This window comes from Elgaria multicarinata, chromosome 5 (genome assembly GCF_023053635.1).
Source record: "Elgaria multicarinata webbii isolate HBS135686 ecotype San Diego chromosome 5, rElgMul1.1.pri, whole genome shotgun sequence".
NCBI lineage: Eukaryota > Metazoa > Chordata > Lepidosauria > Squamata > Anguidae > Elgaria > Elgaria multicarinata.
The window spans coordinates 125,701,865-125,720,477 of record NC_086175.1 but is presented as its reverse complement, the minus strand read 5'-3'; the positions used below and the strand labels follow the sequence as shown (position 1 = coordinate 125,720,477).

General features: G+C 39.7%; 1 protein-coding gene across 1 annotated transcript in view; it reads left to right on the top strand.

Annotated features, from left to right (window-relative positions):
• The window catches only part of TMEM135 (transmembrane protein 135), a 213,148-nt gene that overhangs the window by 138,755 nt on the left and 55,780 nt on the right, over positions 1–18,613 (top strand). Inside the window, exon 6 of the mRNA XM_063127182.1 lies at positions 7,962–8,008. Within this exon, the coding sequence (XP_062983252.1) occupies positions 7,962–8,008 (47 nt within the window). The remainder of the gene's footprint in view (positions 1–7,961; positions 8,009–18,613) is intronic.

The window sequence follows — 18,613 nt, the reverse complement described above, 5'->3', positions numbered from 1 at the left end:
GTTTGACACCTGGAAGCCCTACTCTGCGAAGAGGCACCTGTATAAATGAATGGTACCCTGTTCTTTTCCAGCTCTCACTTTGTAGTGAAGGGAGACCCACGCTTTTATGTGCATGCTTTTAACCTTGACAGGGGGCATGTGTATATTGTACTCATCCATGTTTACAGAAAACTACAAAAATAAAATAAGAATTGATCCTCAGAAAATAGCAATATGTGGATGACAGAATTTATGCATTTATTACATTTCTATACTACCTATTAGTCAAAGTTCTCTGGGAAGTTCCCTATGCAAAAAAAACCCTTTAAAATACAACAGGACAGTAAAACATAATATAAAATCCATACGTTTGAAACAAATAAAGCCAAAGTAAAAAGCAAAATAAAACTCAGTAGCGGTGCAAAAATCTGAAATACAATAACAGATTTTTAAAAAACTAGATAAAGGAATGTAAGGAGTGTTTTTAAAGTTACGCACAGAAAGTAAAAGAAGAAATATACACAGGCTTTTCTTTAAGCTCAGTCATAACAAAGGACTTAGAATTAATTGATAACTTAGTAAATGTTAGTTAAGAAAACAAGTTTATGTTTCAGGAAGTCACGTATCCCAGAGTCTTCAGTTTAGTGAGGCTGTATGACTGACAGTCTGAAACGGCAAATACTACTAGAAAATCTAGCTGATTTACAACAAATTTTGCACCCTGGCCTCAGATCTGTGTACAGAGATGATTTGTGAAAAGTCCAGCAATTAACATATTTTTAGATCTTCTGTCCATCCTAGTTCTATGAAGTGATGGGCATTATAAGTGCTTTTATGCACAACATTTTTCTGATGTGTGAACTGGTAACCCAAGAGGTTATACTCTTTGGGCTGTTTAATAAGCATCTTATAAAAACAGTCTTGAAAAAGTAAATGATATAAAAAGAACTTATCGAGCATATATCATTCCTTCAAAATACTTTCAGTTTTTCTATTGGATGTAGCTATTTATACAGCTGGAAGATTTCAAGCTTATATGTTGTAGAGCTCCATTTGCTGACCTTCTGACATCAATCAACGGTGAATGGGTTATGGCAAGGAAAAAATTGGAGTAGAATTCCAACCGAGTGCAAGCTAATTTACAGCTCTGGTTTCTGCTGAATACAGAATTATAACTTATATATGAATTATTGTCAGATTTGATTCAATAGATAGAAATGATTTGTGGACTAAATTGTTTGCTCTTGATAAAGATCCTAGGATGCTAAAGTCTGTATCACGATACTGCTGCTAAATTTAGAGTAGGCAGGAGTGGCCTTTGGTCAGACCCAATCCCAACTATGATGGGAGTGAAACAGGGATGTGTTCTGGCACCCCTTCTTTTTAATCTTTATCTTAATTATCTGGTCCAGCTGCTTGGGGAACTGGATGCATGCCCAGCTGCCATAGAAAATAGGACGGTTGCCTCAGCCCTTAAATCTTTTATATGCAGATGATATAGTCATAGTATCCTCTGACAAGGGGTCATCTTAAAAAGTCGATAGATCTGCTGGCTAAATTTTGTCAGAAGGGACAGCTTTGTGTTAATTATACTAAAACTAAAATGGTTGTATTTGGTAAGTGATCCCCTCTATTTAATTGTTCAATCACTTAGTTATCTGGGGGGTGGGTTTTTTTGCAGCCAGTTCCTCTTGAAAGGCTCAGCAAGATGCCATTCTTAAAGAAAGACAGGTTGTAGGAACCACCCTGCATTTTTGTTTTTTATACTAACAAGGAACACTTGATTGTCCCAGCCCTTAAACATTTGGGGGCCAAGGTTATTCTTTCTATAATATATGGTGCAGAGCTTTGGGGCTTTAATCAGTTTGGGAGCTGGAGAAGATCCAGGCTTATTTTCTAAAGAAAGTACTGACTTTACCTGTTGGTAACTCTGCTGTTCATATCTCCGTAGAAGTGGGGTGGCCTGCCGTTTTGACTAGAATACAACTCCAGTTTCTAACCCCTCATAATAGAATGTTAATTTTTACATCTTTATGTTTGGTTTGTAAAGTTTATGGCTCTGTCTTCAGTTTTCAAAAGAGAGTAACTGCACCATCGACACTTGCTAGAAGTCGTGATTGTCAACCGACTTAAGTTCCATTCAGTGTCTAAACCTCAGTTAAGGTATTTTCTGTTTGGAAAAGACTATCTAATTGATATTTTACTTATCCATTTTCTAAATTGTACCTTGTATCAAGATAGAACAAGTTGGATTTTATTAGTTTAGCTTTTCATAGGAATGCCTTTACAGAATTTTGTTATGCCCTCTGCTTTCTTAGAAGGCCATTATAAGAAATTACCATCGGACCAGCATTGCTGTGTGTTTTTCATAAAACCATGACTAAAGATATTGTCCATTACATTACCCAATGTCTTCTTCCTAAGAATGCAATGGGAAAATATTAGTCTTCGTTTAGGTTCAGGAAGAATTTTGTTACATTTAGGGTGCAATTCTGTGCATAGTTAGAAAGAAAAGAAATTCTACAACTCCCAGCATTCGCATTCCCCAGCCAGCCATTGATGGGAGAATGCCGGTAGTTGTAGGACATTTTTCTTTCTAAACATGCATAGGATTGCACTCTGAGTGTGTGTTTTATTGTTTGATAATGAAAAATATGTTGCCTTGCATCAATCCTTATATGTGTTGGAGGCCAGAACATTGAGAGCTAAATTTCTTGCTCAACAAATTGTTATGGCTAAACAATAAAATTACCACCACTACTACAAATATATTTGTTCATATAAAATATATTTGTTTTTAAGAGAGCTATCAATGTGTTCTTTTTTGTTTTTGAAAGTGGACTTTAACTAGCATATGCCTTTTAAAGACTAACTGAATATAAGTATTTTATTTGGATTTTTATCCCGAGGGTTTGAGGCAAGAACGCGTTTGTATACAATAGAGGGGATCTTTGTGTATCTAAATGCGCTCTTATCAGAATATGGGTGCTTTCATACTAGGACTGTTTGGAGCTGCATGATCAGCAGGAAGTAGATTTTTAACTATGGCTCTGCATGGCATAATGTAACATTACATCCCCATTACAATTCTGGGATGCTCTGTCACCGGGACAAAGACAAGGGTTGTAGCTTTTAAAGCAAAATGCACAGCCTTCAAGAAACCCCCTCAGCAACAGGCCAGCAGTGAGAAAGTCTTTGACCTTGGACAGCAAGAAGGCTCAAGTTGGGAGGTTATATTACAGCACCTAAATTAGACTGCCAGGAAAACTTGGTGTAGATTTTTTGGGAAAGAACCTGTGTTCTCTAGTTCTGAATGGCATTGGCAGGGATTTCTTCCTTTTCCCCTTCCTTTCCCTTTCTGGGAATGGAGCAGATCTGATTGGTGCGCTGAGAGGTTGGATGCTGCCACACTATGAAGCCTAGCCCAGCTTCTCCTTCCCCGTTCATTCAGCCCCCAGCACAGAGCACAGTGGCCAGGGGAGACTGAGGACTTGACCCTGGAGCAGCTTCCTTTTCATTCACAGCTGGAGATCATAGGGTTCAGTACGAGCCCCGTGATCCTTCTCTGCAAAAGGTATCCTGCTTAGCCGAAGTATCCTGGGCCTGGTACTAGGACCATTATTTACACCTACAAATAGTGGAGCTGAGGTGCAAGCTGCGATTTGGCCCAGAGAGAGGCTGTAGTTCAGTGTCAGAACATACACTTTGCCTATAGAAGGTCCCAGGTTCAATGCCTGGCATCTTCAGTTAGCCTTGGTTTCCTGCCTGAAATCCTTGAGTGATGCTGCCGGTCATTGTCAACAATACTGGGCTAGATAGACCAGTGGTCGGACTCAGTATAAGGCAGCTTCCTATATTCCTGTAAGCTTTGAGCCACCTTATTTGAGAAGGGAGAGTTTGCATTGAACACCCATCCCGTCCTTCTGCTTGACGAGATGGTTCTTTGATTAGACCCAGTTTGTGTTTTGTTTCGCTGGCTATAGGATCTTAGCAGACCTGAGAACTGAACTACTAGTTCCATGCTCTGAAAGAGACGTTGGCCTTGTGTTTTTCTAGTCGCACCTTCCCCACATGCCACATGGTCAACCAAACATGGTCACCCGACATTGTCATCTTTTCGGCGCCAGGTCAAGACTTTTCTCTTCTCCCAGGCATTTAGCAATATGTAATGAACCTGGGTCTGTTTTTTGGCTCATCATTTTTAAAATTATAGTGGCTTTAATTGTATGTGTATTTTGCTTGTTTTTGCGTTTTTTTTAATCTTTGTATATTGTTTTTAAGTGTTTTTATCTTATGTAAACTGCCCAGAGAGCTTCGGCTATGGGGCGGTATACAAATGCAATAAATAAATAATAATAATAATAATAATAATAATAATGCAACATAGGTGTCCTGCAGTTCAAGAAGAAATCCTATTGGAAATGCCAAAGTCACCAAACTATATACAAAATGCAGCTCTTTGGGTCCTTGCCATTATCTGTAAATGAGGGTTGCTATCAGAAACCCATAATGCAGTTGGAAGTTGCAAGATGTCTGGAGTTTGTCTCTGTGTCCCCGAGAAAGCATAATCTTTTCAGGCACTTAAAAAAAAACTTAAGTACTACTTGACAAACTTCCTGCTAGCTTTATCTAACTTGGAACTACATTCAAAACTCTCATTTAGGATTAAAGCCTTTTATTTTTTTCGTTTGACTTCTAACTTGTCCTACAGCAAGGTTACCTTCAGGATTGTGTTGCCTCTACAGTGTGCTGTACTCAATGTCCAAGTCAAGCACTCTAGCGAGAAGAGTTTGTTTTGTGGAGTTGGTAAACTTCAAAGGTTAGATTTTGAACATTATGAAACCCACAAGTGCTTTTAAAGAAGAATGTCGTCAAGTTGCTTTTAAATTTCATCTATCTTTTGTGGACTGTGGAAACAATTAAAGTGCATTTTTTGTGTGTGTGGGGGGGAGGAATCGCAACTTTAAAATCAACAACGGCTATTTTTTCCTTTAAAATAATCGGTGGAGTAAGATCAATCTGAATCCAGTCTTTATCTAATCACATGCTCCCAAGTTGGCTGTTAATGATCAAAAACCCCTTGTAGCATTTTGAACTGCTGCCAACATCACCCACTGCTGGAAAAATAAAATAATTAACTTGAACTGACATGCTGAGATGCAACTGTGGCAGCATATCTTTGCTGAAATTGTGCATGGACCTATGCCAGTAGGTAGCAATGAAAACACACGGAGGAAACAGCAGGGAGTTGCAAGCAGTGTATATATTTGCAACTGAAGTTTCATTAACGTCTGAAATAAGTGTGTGTGAACCCATTATCTGGATGCTTCTGTAGACTTGCTAGTTGTCGCTCAACCCAAATCCTGATGCAGGCCTCCAGTGCTCATTTATGGTGGGGTGGCGATGAGGTGGCATGGGGATGGGAGAAATCCAAGCTCTTCGGGTTTAACCTTAATGTTTGGCACACACTAGGCGGGTGTTCACTCATGCTTCTATCTTTGATACTAATTCCTTCCAAGGGTGAGTGCCCACAATCAGTACTTCTGGTTGTCAGCAGCAGCATAGTGGTAATCTTCCCGCTACGCCTCAGTCGGTGTTAAAGCCCTACCCAATTTATACGACAAGTATTCCCTTGTGATCTGTATGGAGCCCTTGAAAAGGTCTTGTGGTTGAAACCTGGCTCAAGTACCCCTTGGAGTGCTGCCACCTCCCCCATTGCTCATCTATTAATTTCCCCAACTTTGTGCTCCTTTTTGTGCCTGGCTGTGCCATCATCTCAGTGCCATTTCAGTTGCTACCTGCTGTTGTTGATTTCTTCAGGGACAGGCATAAAAATAAATTTCTGATTCATCCAAAGGACAGATCTTCCTGTTCACAGATACATACAAGAAGACTGTGGGGGTACCATCAAGGACTCTCACATTGGTTAATGAAAAACAAAATGTCATGGGCAACATTTGTGACAAGAGTAATCTTCTAGCTATCAAAAGCATGTTCAGAGAAGGAGCTTAATTTACATTTTGTACCATATTGAATTTACATTTTGTACCTAATGGTCTGAAAGCTATTTGTCGCAACTGTCAAGAAATACTTTTGTAAGCCGCCGTGAGAGCCTTTTTTGGCTGAATGGCGGCATAAAAATCCTTAAATAAATAAAATAAATAAACATTACACAGTGGTGGCCAAAATTGTGGACACTTTTTGAAATTTTCATGTTTTGCAACTTGGCATGCTTGTAGAAAAAGTTCTGTTTCACGAAATTCAAATGTTTATATATCAATTGAAAGAGAATTTAATGCTGAATTCAATACAAAAAACAGAATGCAAATATCTGCAGCACAAAAAACGTTATGCTTACTTTCATCTAAAAACAAACAGGTGTGATTGAGTGAAGAAGTGGATTGGAATTGCAAACCCTACTGGCCAATCACAGTCCTTGTTCTGCGGACCAATCACATGGCAGTAGTTTGCATACATCATGTTTCAAATTGGAGAAAGTCAGTTTTGCTGTTTGTTCTGTAACTGAAGCACAATAGGAGATTGTGTGAATATTTGAAGTATTTCTCAAATTAAAAGTGTACGTATTATTATTATTACATCATAATGGCACCAAAGAAAAGAGTTGATTGGACATCCAGGAAAAAAAGCAGGATTATTGTATTACGTGAATCAGGTGTTTCAATTGATATATACACATTTGAATTTCATTAAACAACAATTTCTATAAGCACGCAAAGTTGCAAAACATGAAAATTTCAAAAAGTGTCCACAATTTTGGCCACCACTGTATAATTCTCAAGTTTAAAATACTCCTGGTGTTTCTGGATTCACAGGGTAAAATCTGTCATAAGTCCTACTTAGAGTAGACCATTGAAATGAATGGGACTTAAGTTAGGCCTTAGCTAGACCTGCGTTTATCCCCGGGGTGAACCCTAGGATCATCCCTGTGCGTCCAGATGACACATAGGGGATCCCGGGGTCAGGCAGGGATCAACTCTCCTTGGTCCCGGGATACAGCCCCACACTTTGGGCCCGCTTTTTCCATGGTCCCGGGTTGAGCCTGGGACCATGGAAGGTGTAGCCCATTGCCGCGGCTTGAGCCGGCTCCGCGTGATTACTCGCACGGAGCCAGGAGCTGCGCATGGGGTGCAGGGCTCCTCAGGAGCGCTGCGCCCATCGAAGTTAGGGTGGGGGGAGCAGGGAAAGTATTACTTAAAAAACAAACAAACCACCCTTACCTTTCCGCTGGAGCGCTTGTGCGCAGCCAGCCCTTTAAATTTTTTTAAAAATGGCGGGCGAAAACCTCTCTTCCTGAGGTCGTCGCACCTTACATGTAAACGAGGGCAAGATCTCACATTATTCACAACTCGAGGTCTCCCCTCCTCTCCCCCGCAACAAAAGGTAGGTCTAGCTAAGGCCTTAGTCATGACTGACTTCAGTCCCATTCATTTCAATGGGTCTAACTTAAGTGGATTTTACCCACAGTTGACATATGTGAAGTCTTTTCTAAATTAATCCCAGTTGCGTACAACAGTGATTCTCAGGAGCACTCCCGTATGTGAAAATTTCAACAAGCTCATTCATCCACAGGAATCTGGAGAGATCTTCTTCCAAAGGTTGGAAACTAGAAAGAGAGATGGGGGCACCAGCAGTGTCAAAAAGGCAGGGCTCCTTCCCACAAAACCTTTGACCTCTGCTCCATCTTCTTTTTCCCATGTCTTCCGTCTAAGGATTGTTCTGCAGTATTCCACACTACATCCTTAAATCTCTCAGCCCCTGAACTTCAGGAAACAAAACAAAAATCTTCAAAATGTTGGAATGTCAGAAATAAAGCATGTTGGGAAAAAGCATCTTTAAAAATAAATTATTCTAAATCCTTAAAATCCTTCACTGAATTATTTAAGCTTTAAACCACCCAAGGTCAATTTTGACACACTTGTTGCTATTAGTTCTTTACATGATGTTCTTTTCCCTCTCTGTAGGTCCTTTTGTTCTGCATTACAGCTGCCCTGTTTATGTTCTTTTTCAGGTATGTGGTCCTACATTTTTTCTTTATATTAAAGGGTTTTTTGAAATGGAAAGTGGTCTGTTTTTATATCTTCATGATTTCTTCTGAAATAGAAAGCGACAGGTTCTGCTCTAATAAAATAAAGTGGTTCTTAGTAGTACTTAATTTGTATTGCAGAATGTTAACCTTCTTGATATCTTGTTATGTGACACCGTCTGCTAAGACGAAGTTCACTAAATTCCGGAGGAGTGTCCTGTAAGGCTCCACATATTCATTTATTTTCAAAACAAAGGCAACACCTATTGTTTTATTGAACTGTTGTCTGCTTGTTGGGGTTCCAAAGCCACTTACTGTTACTAGTTCTAATAAGAGCCAACATTTGACCGGCGTTGGGAAAATTTGTGATGATGATGATGTGTGTGAGGAATATGCACATACTGATTTTTCTCCACTTTGACTCCCTTGAAGAGAATGGCATTTTACAAAGGCATCCATTTCTGCTTCTGCCCCAATTACCTCGAGTTATTTTCCACAGGCGAAAATGGAACGCTGACAAGTAAATAAAAGAATGCAAAAGCTAATAAATACAGTGATAATTGGATTATTTACGTAGCTTAAAATCCACTCCCCACACACCACTTGGCTAAAATATTGTTCGCTTCATTAATGCTGCAAAATATTTCCCAAGATACTGAAAACTATTCTTGAGTTCAGGTCTGGCTAATAAGCACCCAGCTGTTTCTGGTGCCATAGAGCCTGAAGGATTTGAAATCATTTTGTGGCTACCTCCTGATTGTGGATATTCTTTTCCAGTTGTTAGCTGCTTTTATTGTTTGAGCCACTTTGGGAGACAATAATTATCTGAAAAGTGGGATAAAAATGTTGCAATTAAATAAATACATACAAAATGACATTTTAAGCATTGTGTCAAATGAAAAGTTCATGCAGAGAACTGATTTGTGATTTTGCTATTCCACTTTCAGTCTTCCATCACTCTTCAACTCAGAGCACAGCTATGCATTGTCATGCCACACATGTGTTCCAAAACACCCATTTACTAAAAACACAGTGGCCTGGGTCACACAATCACTATGGCTTAAACAAGCCATGTTGGCTAGTTTAAGCTGCAGCGCATGCAAAGTGCCATTTCCCTAATTACCTGCCTGGGCCCGGCTTGTTGTGTCATCTGAACCTGGATGGCATGGCTTGTTTGAGAGGGAAATAACCCTTAAATAAACCAACAACAGCCCATGGGTTCTCGGTAGCTTGTTAATCATGGCAACAGGTCAACCCCAGCATGTTCACATGCTGTGAACCGCTCAGGGAGCTTTGGCTATTGAGCGGTATAGAAATGCAATAAATAAACAAACAAACAAACAAACAAACAAACATAGCAAGTTGCACTGACAAGGGTAATTATGCAAATCTTCTCAGCATGTGACCAGCATGTGCAGCAGGTGAAATAAGGCACCATGGCTTATTTCACCTTCCTTGGTCGTGCAAATGACTAGAAACTGGAGCAGGATGTATCAAATCAAAGAGGACAATAGTTTGGCTGTAGGGAATGAGAAGAAAGCTCAGGGAGATTCCTTGCTCCTTGATTGATTGAGATCTCATTTACTATACAGGAACCTAGCAGTATAGTAGAAGATAGGTGCTGGTATTCAAAAGGAAAAGTATTAATGTCAGTCAGGTGGTATTATTGTCTGTATATTCAGGCAACAATCCTACACTCACTTACATGGGAGTAAGCCCACTGAATTCAATGGAACTTAATTATGAGTAGGTATGTATTCAATTGCATTATTAATGGATTTCCATCCCACTTTTCCAGTTGGGATGTCAACACCATGGCTATGGCATTAGAAAGCAATCCCAACTGCTATTATCCACACAGTCCAAGCCCAGCATGAATTTATCACTTCTGAAGCAGAGATATGAAGATGACTTTAATAGGCACATGATCTCATTTAGGGAATGCAATTAACAAAGCTAAATTATCTTCTCCTGCATACTTTGCTAAAGTAACTGCAGCTTTCTAGCTCCTGGAGTTAGAAAGCTGGTCTGTTGCAAAAACAACAGACCATTGATATTTGCCTGAATTTGTCATCTGTTACTTCTTCAGATGGCTGTAAAAACCCAGAAATTTGTTTTTAATAATTCCAGTCATACAATGATTTGCAAATGCTAGCAAAGAATATACCCTGTGTGTGTGTGTGTGTGTGTGTGTGTGTGTGTGTGTGTGTGTGTGTGTGTATTAGGGTGTAGCAGAGAAGAGGATGGAGGAGGAGCAAATAGGGGAATCGTGCTTTGGAAAGACGTTTCCCTTGTCCCGCAGATTTCTGAAATTGGCAGACATCTCTCTGTTTTGTTTTGTACCACTAGTTAACAGACTATCATTAGCCTCGGAAATTTCTGTTGTAGTACTTGATGCTGGACGCTTGTTTAGATTTCCCTAATAAGAAAATGGACAATAAAAGGCAGGTATTTTAATGGTAGATTGTGAATTGGATTCTTTACAAGATTTTCTCAATGTATCCTGTAGTTTTGAGCAACAGCTTAATGTAAGCCTGAACACAAATTGGAGTGTAAATCTAAATATTTGTTTTATATTATTTGTGTATTTATTCAGATAAATGTGTTTTATTGTTATATAGTTAATCTCAGGCATTAATAGAAGGCAATTTAGTATGAACTCCCACAGAACAAGCCCCTGCTTCTATGTATGACTAAACACCTATGCTAGAGAGAAAGACTTTTTACTAGTTTGGTAAGAGCCCTGAAAATTAAATTTGGTGCTGAAGGACACAAACATTTGTCTTCAGGCTGTGCACAGAAGGTATGGTCGTCGTCATCATCATCATCATCATCATCATCTTCTTGCTTTCTTCAAGGAGCCATCAGCATAACTAAACCATAAAATACACTATAAAATTCACAAAAAGTTAGAGACACATTCTGTGTTATCACACGTCAGTAACATGTTTTAAAATGTTCAACTTTCAGATTCCAAAACCTCTAGGAAAACTACTGTCAGGCGATACTAGGAAGTAGGCTATAGGTAGTCATGTTGATCCATTAGATAAAAATAAATCCAGAAAGCCACAATAGGATAGCAGCTCTTTTGGGGGCTAATCAAAATGTCACAAAGCTGTGAACAGGCCATCAGTTTTTTCACAACTCTTCGTCAGGTTGGGTGTTAAAAAAAATAGGTTGTGTCTGAAAACATAGGGAGTGATGTTAAATTCCTGTATTGAGGGGTGGGTGGGTTTGGAGTTGATGGCCTCATAGGCCCCTTCCAACTCTACTGTTCTATGATTCTATTATCCCCAAAGTGTGCAGTTTATACAGTGCCTTAGGATCTCACACTTGGAGCAATTCATTCTGTGAAAATGCAATATATATTCCTTCAGATATTTCTAGCGTTTCTCTAGTGTTGATTTTTGAGAGGGAAGGCAAGATAAAGCCCCTAAATCTTCACGATAAAGCTAGTGGCTGGTAAGCCATTCAAGTACTTGAAGTTGAACAAATTGTATAAACCTCTTCTAAACCTACTCTTGGGATCTGGGAAGGAGAAAAGCAGTCATAATTCTGTCCGCTTTTTCCTTGGCTAGCTTGTTTCTCACTTGGCGTCTTTCATGATGATCACATCATTTTGTGGCTGACCTTTGTTTTATGACAGCTCTTTTCATTGTGTTAACTTGGCTGTGGCGATACATGCGAAATGTTTTTGCTCAGACGTTTTATCAAGCATTTTTAAACAGTCTGTGCCATGAGCAGTCTAGAAAACATTTTAAATGAATTTGTGACAAATGTGAACAGAAAATCATTTCAGCACTAGTTTAACTTGTTAGCTATTACATGGCCTAATGTAGGCTTCATTAACTATTGTTAAAAAGCAACAAAGTACTCTGTAGTACTAATATGATTAATGTGAGATGATTAATTGTCTTCCATATATATCATTGTTAATTCATTCTATTCCATATTCATCTGGAAGTCTATGTGCATCTTGAGGCTGCATATAATCGGAGTCAAAATCCAGTGAGATCTAAACTAGACAAGCAGAAAAGTACCATGGCTATGTAATGCTGTACTGCAGAGGGGACAGGAGGGTGAATGTTTGAATGATCCGTTCTATAAAATACGCTCTGAATATAGAAAACTAGCTTGCCAGAGATAAGTTTCTAAATTAGCCCTTCCATGGACATTTTAGTCTTGTGTATGTGATGTATTTTACATGTTCTCTTTATTCAAACGTTTAAACCCCACCTGGAATATGAAAAAGTACAATTCAGCAAGGGCTATATCATGTGTCGCTTCTGCTTTTAGTGCTGATGTAATTTGGATGCAGGAACTCCAGATTCAGTCTCCAGTCTGTGATGAAGCTCTCTGGTTTGTTCAAGGGCAAGGTGTTTTGGGTCTATGTTAGCCTACAGAGACTTTGTGGGGCCCTGCTGAACTGCCTGAGGATTTCCCCATCCATATGTCATAGCATCATCACAATATGAGGCAACAGGCTAAGAGATCTCCAGGGGTTGTGAGTTGCATCTGCAGAGGGAAGATTGACTAGAGTAGGAGGCCTGGTGTAACTGGGAAATGAAATGGGGCTGTTTGGAGAAAAGAATGGGAGAAACATCTGTAGCATGAAATATTGACACATTTGAGAATGAAACAGAAGGCTGTGGCTGTCGGCCATATGGAGCTTTTGTATGTGTCTCTTAGGCATTCATCTCCCCTGATCTTCTACATCCATAGATAGATCATACTCTGCCTTTCCTGTAACTTCCTTCTTTATCCTTTTTTTGAATTTTCTCCTGTGTCTAATTTTCACCACATAGCTGACGAGTGTGCAAAATATAATATACGCAAATTTCATTCCTCTTTTTAATGAATGATGAAATAAACCATTTCTAAACCCATTATGTTTTAGCATTCATCAAAAAAAAAATGACCGTATAAACTACACATTAACATTACATGGCCTATTGTAGGGATAAAAGTTTGGGCGCCATTTTTAAAAATGGTGGAAGGACTGCTTTTAGATCAATATGAATGCCATTGCTGATCTCCTTGACCCCCCCCCAAAAAACCCCTATAGTTTAAAGCCAAAATCATGTTTGTTGATTTGTCAAGAAAATGAGAAAAGGACCTTGAAGCTTTTTAAAGCCTTGGGCAGCTCCAACTCTGCTCCTCCACTCCAGCAGTTGACTCATGCCATGAAGATAAGCTTCTGCCGCTGCTGGTACATGGAACACTTTTAGACCAAAGTTCATTCTTAAACGGAAGGCAGCATGGAAATGAATAAAATACTGAAGATTTATTTCCTGAGCCAGTTCTTGAGACTTTGAGAATGCACACTGTCTATCTGCTATCTCCTTGGTAGAATCTGGAAAAATCACAAGTCACTTCTTATTCCTCTTCCCCCACCCCCGCCAAATATCAGCTCTTCTCCTGAACTCCTTAATAGTAAGTCTTGAAAACCTCACGATGAATGTGCAAGGACTTTCTTCAGGAGAAGAGGGCCAGAATTCAGTGTGTCTGTTTGATGTCTAATTGATAGTCATCAGGCAGATCCAATAATCTGCACAGATTCAGTAATTCTCAAAACAAGGGATTCCATAAAGCAGTTCATTGGCCAGGCTTAGCCTGCTCATGTATTCCAATGAGTCAATAATAATAATAATAATTCCGACCTTTTCCCCAATATTGGAACTCAAGGCAGCTTTACAAAATTAAAACATGTACAATTAAAACATATAAACAGAAATATACAAAAGTTAAAAATATAATTAAACCTGCTGTAATATTAAAGCATTAAAATATTTAAAATACAAATGACAATAAAAACAAACAAACCCCGATACATAGCCAGAAGTCCATACAATTCCTCAAAGGCCTGCTGTAATAAAGTTATGTGTGCCTCCAGAAACATAGCAAGGAGGGAGCCAGTCCAGCTTCCCTGGGAAGGGAGTTCCAGAGCCTTGAAGCAGCCAACAAGAAGGCCCTCCCCTGCGTTCCCACCAGGCGTGCCTATGATGATGGTGGGACTGAGAGAATGGCCTCCCCTGAAGATCTCAGGACATGGGCAGGTTCATAAGTGAGAATACGGTTTTACAGATGACCTAGACCTGAGCCATATAGGGCTTTATTGGTCATAACCAGCACTTTGAATTGTGCCCAGAAACAGACTGGAAGCCAGTGGAGCTGTTGTAACTAGGGAGTTGTATGCTCCCTGTAACCAGCCCCAGTCAACAATTAGGCTGCAGCTTTTTGAACCAGCTGAAGTTCTCGAACACTCTTCAAAGGCAGCCCCACATAGAGCATGTTACAGTAATCCAAATGGGATGAGATGCCAGATTAGACATCTCTAGGAGTTGACACACTAGCTTTAACTGTGCAGATGCCCTCCTGGCTACTGCTGAAACTTGGGTATCCAAGCTCAGGGCTGAATCCAGGAGTACACCCAAGCTGCAAACCTGTGTCTTCGGGAGAGTGTAACCCCATCCAGTACAAGCTGTATTCCTATTCCACAATCTGCCTTTTGACTGACCAGAAGCACCTCTGTCTTGTCTGAATTAAGCTTCATAAGAACATAAGAAGTACCATGCTGGATCAGACCAGGGGTCCATCTAGTCCAGCACTCTATTCTCACAGTGGCCAACCAGCTGTTGACCAGGGACCCACAAAGCAGGACATGGTGCAACAGCACCCTCCCACCCATGTTCCCCAGCAACTGGTACACACAGGCTTACTGCCTCAAATATTGGAGATAGCACACAACCATCAGGGCTAGTAGCCATTGATAGGGAGCTTTCTCCTAAAGGAATTTGTCCACCCCCCCTTTTTAAAGCCATCCAAATTGGTGGACAACACTACATCTTGTGGTAGTGAATTTCATAATTTTAACTATGCGCTGTGTGAAGAATTCCTTTCTTTTATTTGTCCTGAATCTCCCGGCTTCAATTTGTTTGCCCTCATCCAGCCCATTACTGCCGACAGATACTGGTTTAGCACCGAAATAGCTTCCTTGGAGTCTGGTGGAAAGGAGAAGTAGAGTTGGGTGTCATCAGCGTACTGGTGGCACCGCACCCCAAAACTCCAGACAACCTCTCCCAATGGTTTCATGTACTGTATATGTTGAATAGCCTGGGAGATAAGATTACAACGAGATTAATTTTGCAGAAATCTAATCTTACTTTGAAGACAAAGGTTATTGAGCTGTCTTGTTATCTTCTAAGAATACAAAATTAACTTGGAGTATGATTAGGTATATTCTGCATATGCTGGTAGAAATCCATACACACCAAGCCCTTCAGTCTATTCATGATACATACCTAAGTACAAGCCCATTGCAACATACCTTTAAAAAAATCCAGTTATTTTCTTGAAGTTGCATGGACAATAGCCTAGATTGGTTGCTATGGTGATTAATCCTTAGTAGTGATTCACAATGGACATGTCTTAATTCATCTGTTTTAAGCATTTGGAAAGAAAGTGAAAAGCTAGAGTTGCAAGCCGAAACTAGTTATTAGGGATGTAAGAGGTTTCTTTTCATTTATTTGAAAAAGATGGATGAAATGGGCACCCTGATTTTAAAAATATTTGTTTACAAATAAATCTTACAGACTTCAGCCCTGCTCATGCATTAAATTTCAGCCCAAGACGATAAATCTCTCAAACTTGTACAAAAGGAGTCCTGTTAACTTCAGTGATAATTTGAAAGATCAAAGTCCAACTCCACTTATCAAAGAGGAATGTGAGAAATCTCATAAAATAATGTGTACCAATTTAACAACCATTTCTGGTTTGCCTCAGTTGTTCTTAGATTATAGGAACTCTTTGAAATCCTAATGCTCTGTACAGAAGGTACTCTATTTGCTGAATAATTTTATTTGCAGCAGTAGTATTTTCTTGGGTGCGGGGAGGGTTAATGGAATATGAACCCAATGCAGTTTTGGTAGGGCCTAATAACCTGTAATTCAGGTAACACAATCTTTTCTCCTCCTTTGTTCTCAGAACAGAATACCCAGGCAGCCATCCGTCAGTCTGGACATTCAACCTCTTTTTCCCCCTTTCCTTTTTGCTCAGAACACCTATGCCTACTAAAAACAAAAATACAACCTCTGGGTTCAAACACCTCTAAACACTTTGCTCCCCTACTTCCAGGGTTAGTTTAATCATTCAAGGTGTCTCACCCTGGAGACTGATATAGCAATCAAACAGTCTGAATTCTTTTATTGTAACAACCAGCTTTTCTTAAGGATAAAAAATATAGTGGTCTACCCTAATGTTTCATGAGGCAGTTTCTATATTTTGTGATCATGGCCTTTTATCGTGTATGAAAGAAACCACAACTAGTTGTGTCAGGTGCTGTTATGACCAGCTAAGTTAAAAGTATGGCATTCATATCATTCCCCTTTTAGTAAAGTGAGTATTTTCAGTGTGGACAAGCTAGGTGGCAAAATGGGTTTAGAGAAAGGGCAGAATTGGATCTTTCCTTTATTTAAAAAGCCCCGCATTGCTAAGCAAAGGCCCAAATCGGAAACATTGCTCTGCTGTGTATGTGAAACTGAAAGATTCTAAGAGCAAACAATGGCAGATGAAACCCATGGATGGGGGAGCAGGGGAATGTGAGACCTGGCAGAATAGCCCACATGAATCAGGCTGTCATTGGATCATAAAACAGTTTTTTTCGTAAAGGAAAATAGACAACATTACGTGAAAATGCGAAGTATGCATTTCCACACTTCAGAACATGCACAGAGGAATAAGTGGGTATTGCTGGGAAAGGAAACTTGAGGAACTGTGCAGAAAGAAAAATGATGGCAGGGACGCTTGGGCAAAGATGAGGATGTTAGAAAAGTGAGTTGGCTTGAAAGGTTTATAAAACTGAAAATTCACAGCTGATGATTAACTGCTGATGCAAACTGAGAGACAAAGGCCTTTTAGACAGAAGCACAAACAATGTTTTGAAATTGAGGTGGGAAAATGCATGTGATATAAAATAGGCAACAGACCTTAGAAAAGAAAGAAACATCGTACAATCGGAAGAAGACAGAAGGAGCAAAACTGTTAAAGGAAGAAAAATGTGAAAAAGGAAAAAGATAAGGCAGGAGGAGATTAAGAAGGTAAAGTGGTTGAGTTAGAGTAGCAATTATTAACAGAAAATACCTTTTAAGCACTGGAAGAGGGGGAAATGAAAGAACTGAAAACGAGGACAAACCTAGAAATTCTGTGATGGGGAAAAATAGAAATAGTTTTCATGTATTATTTTCTTTATTTTAATTATTCACCACCTTTGTGAAAAGGTAGTATACAAATGTTATTAATCAATAACAATAACAATTTATTACGGAGACTTGGGTGGGTGGCCTGCGTGGGGTTCATCTGAGACCATCAGATGGGATGTTCCTGGTGGTTCTACAAGGTCCTATGGCCCAGTTGGAATTCACCTGGAGTAAAGTCTTAGGTGTGGTCGCTCCCTCTCCATGGAAGTCCCTGGCTCTGGATTTCAGGCAGGCACCAACATTGTTTAGGTTCTGGCACTTGCTGAAGACATTTTTATTTCAACACGCCTTGCCCTGTTCACCAGCCATGGTAGTTATTGGTACTGTTCTTAAAATAACTGTTAATAGTGTATTTTATTCCTTTTGTCTTTTATTGTTCACTGTTCCAGAATCTGTTTAGATGTAGAGTGGTATATAAATATAGTAAATAAAATAAAATAAAATAAAAATAATGACATTGGGAAAAAAACAGTGTTTAAAATAGACACTATAAGTTAATCCTGGGTTAAACAACCCACAGTTAAACTTCCATTAATAGCTAGATTAATCGTGGGTTGTTTAACCCACAATTAACCTATAGTGTCCAGGTTCAGCTATCACATTACAACCCCAGTCAGCCCAATTGGATTTTGAATATTCAAAAAGGCTGCAGAACACATTTGGCATGCGCTGTGGCAAAGCGCATTAATTAACACGTTAATTAACCATGGTTTGTCACTGATGTGTATAAACAGGCGCACAGACTAGTGTTTTTTTTAATGGGTCTCCACTTGTATTGTTTTTATAGAGTCTGAAAAGAGAGGTGCATCATTGGGCTCCACGTGAAAGAGCTCTTAGTAGAGAATGTGGTCTCTCAAATTAAGTCTGAGCTCTCAGCAGTGCCATGGCAAGGTACAATCTGCTCAAATGACATGCTTGCTTTACAGAGTTGTGTGATTCTTTTGCTTCAGCTGCATCTAAGCAAAAGAGTGGTGCTCATGGAGAGGCTTCTTAACCCTTTCCCCTCTGAAATTTTTACAGATAGTTTTGCTGGGGAACATGGGGGGTAGTGTGCTGTTGCACCTGTGTCCTGCTTGTGCGTTCCTGGTCAACTGCTGGTTGGCCATTGTGCACAGAGTGTTAGACTAGATGGACCCTTGATCTGATCCAGCATGGCTCTTCTTATGTTGTTACGTACAGTTCAAAACCCACTCCCTAAGCTAATTTTATCTGCAGACAGAAAAATAAGATTAAGCTTGTGGGGGGTGGGGGGAAATCAGCTCGGAAAACATGGAGGAGAGAGATTTAAACAGTCATTGTCTGCCCACATCCCTCTGCTTGAGACTTACTCCCAGGC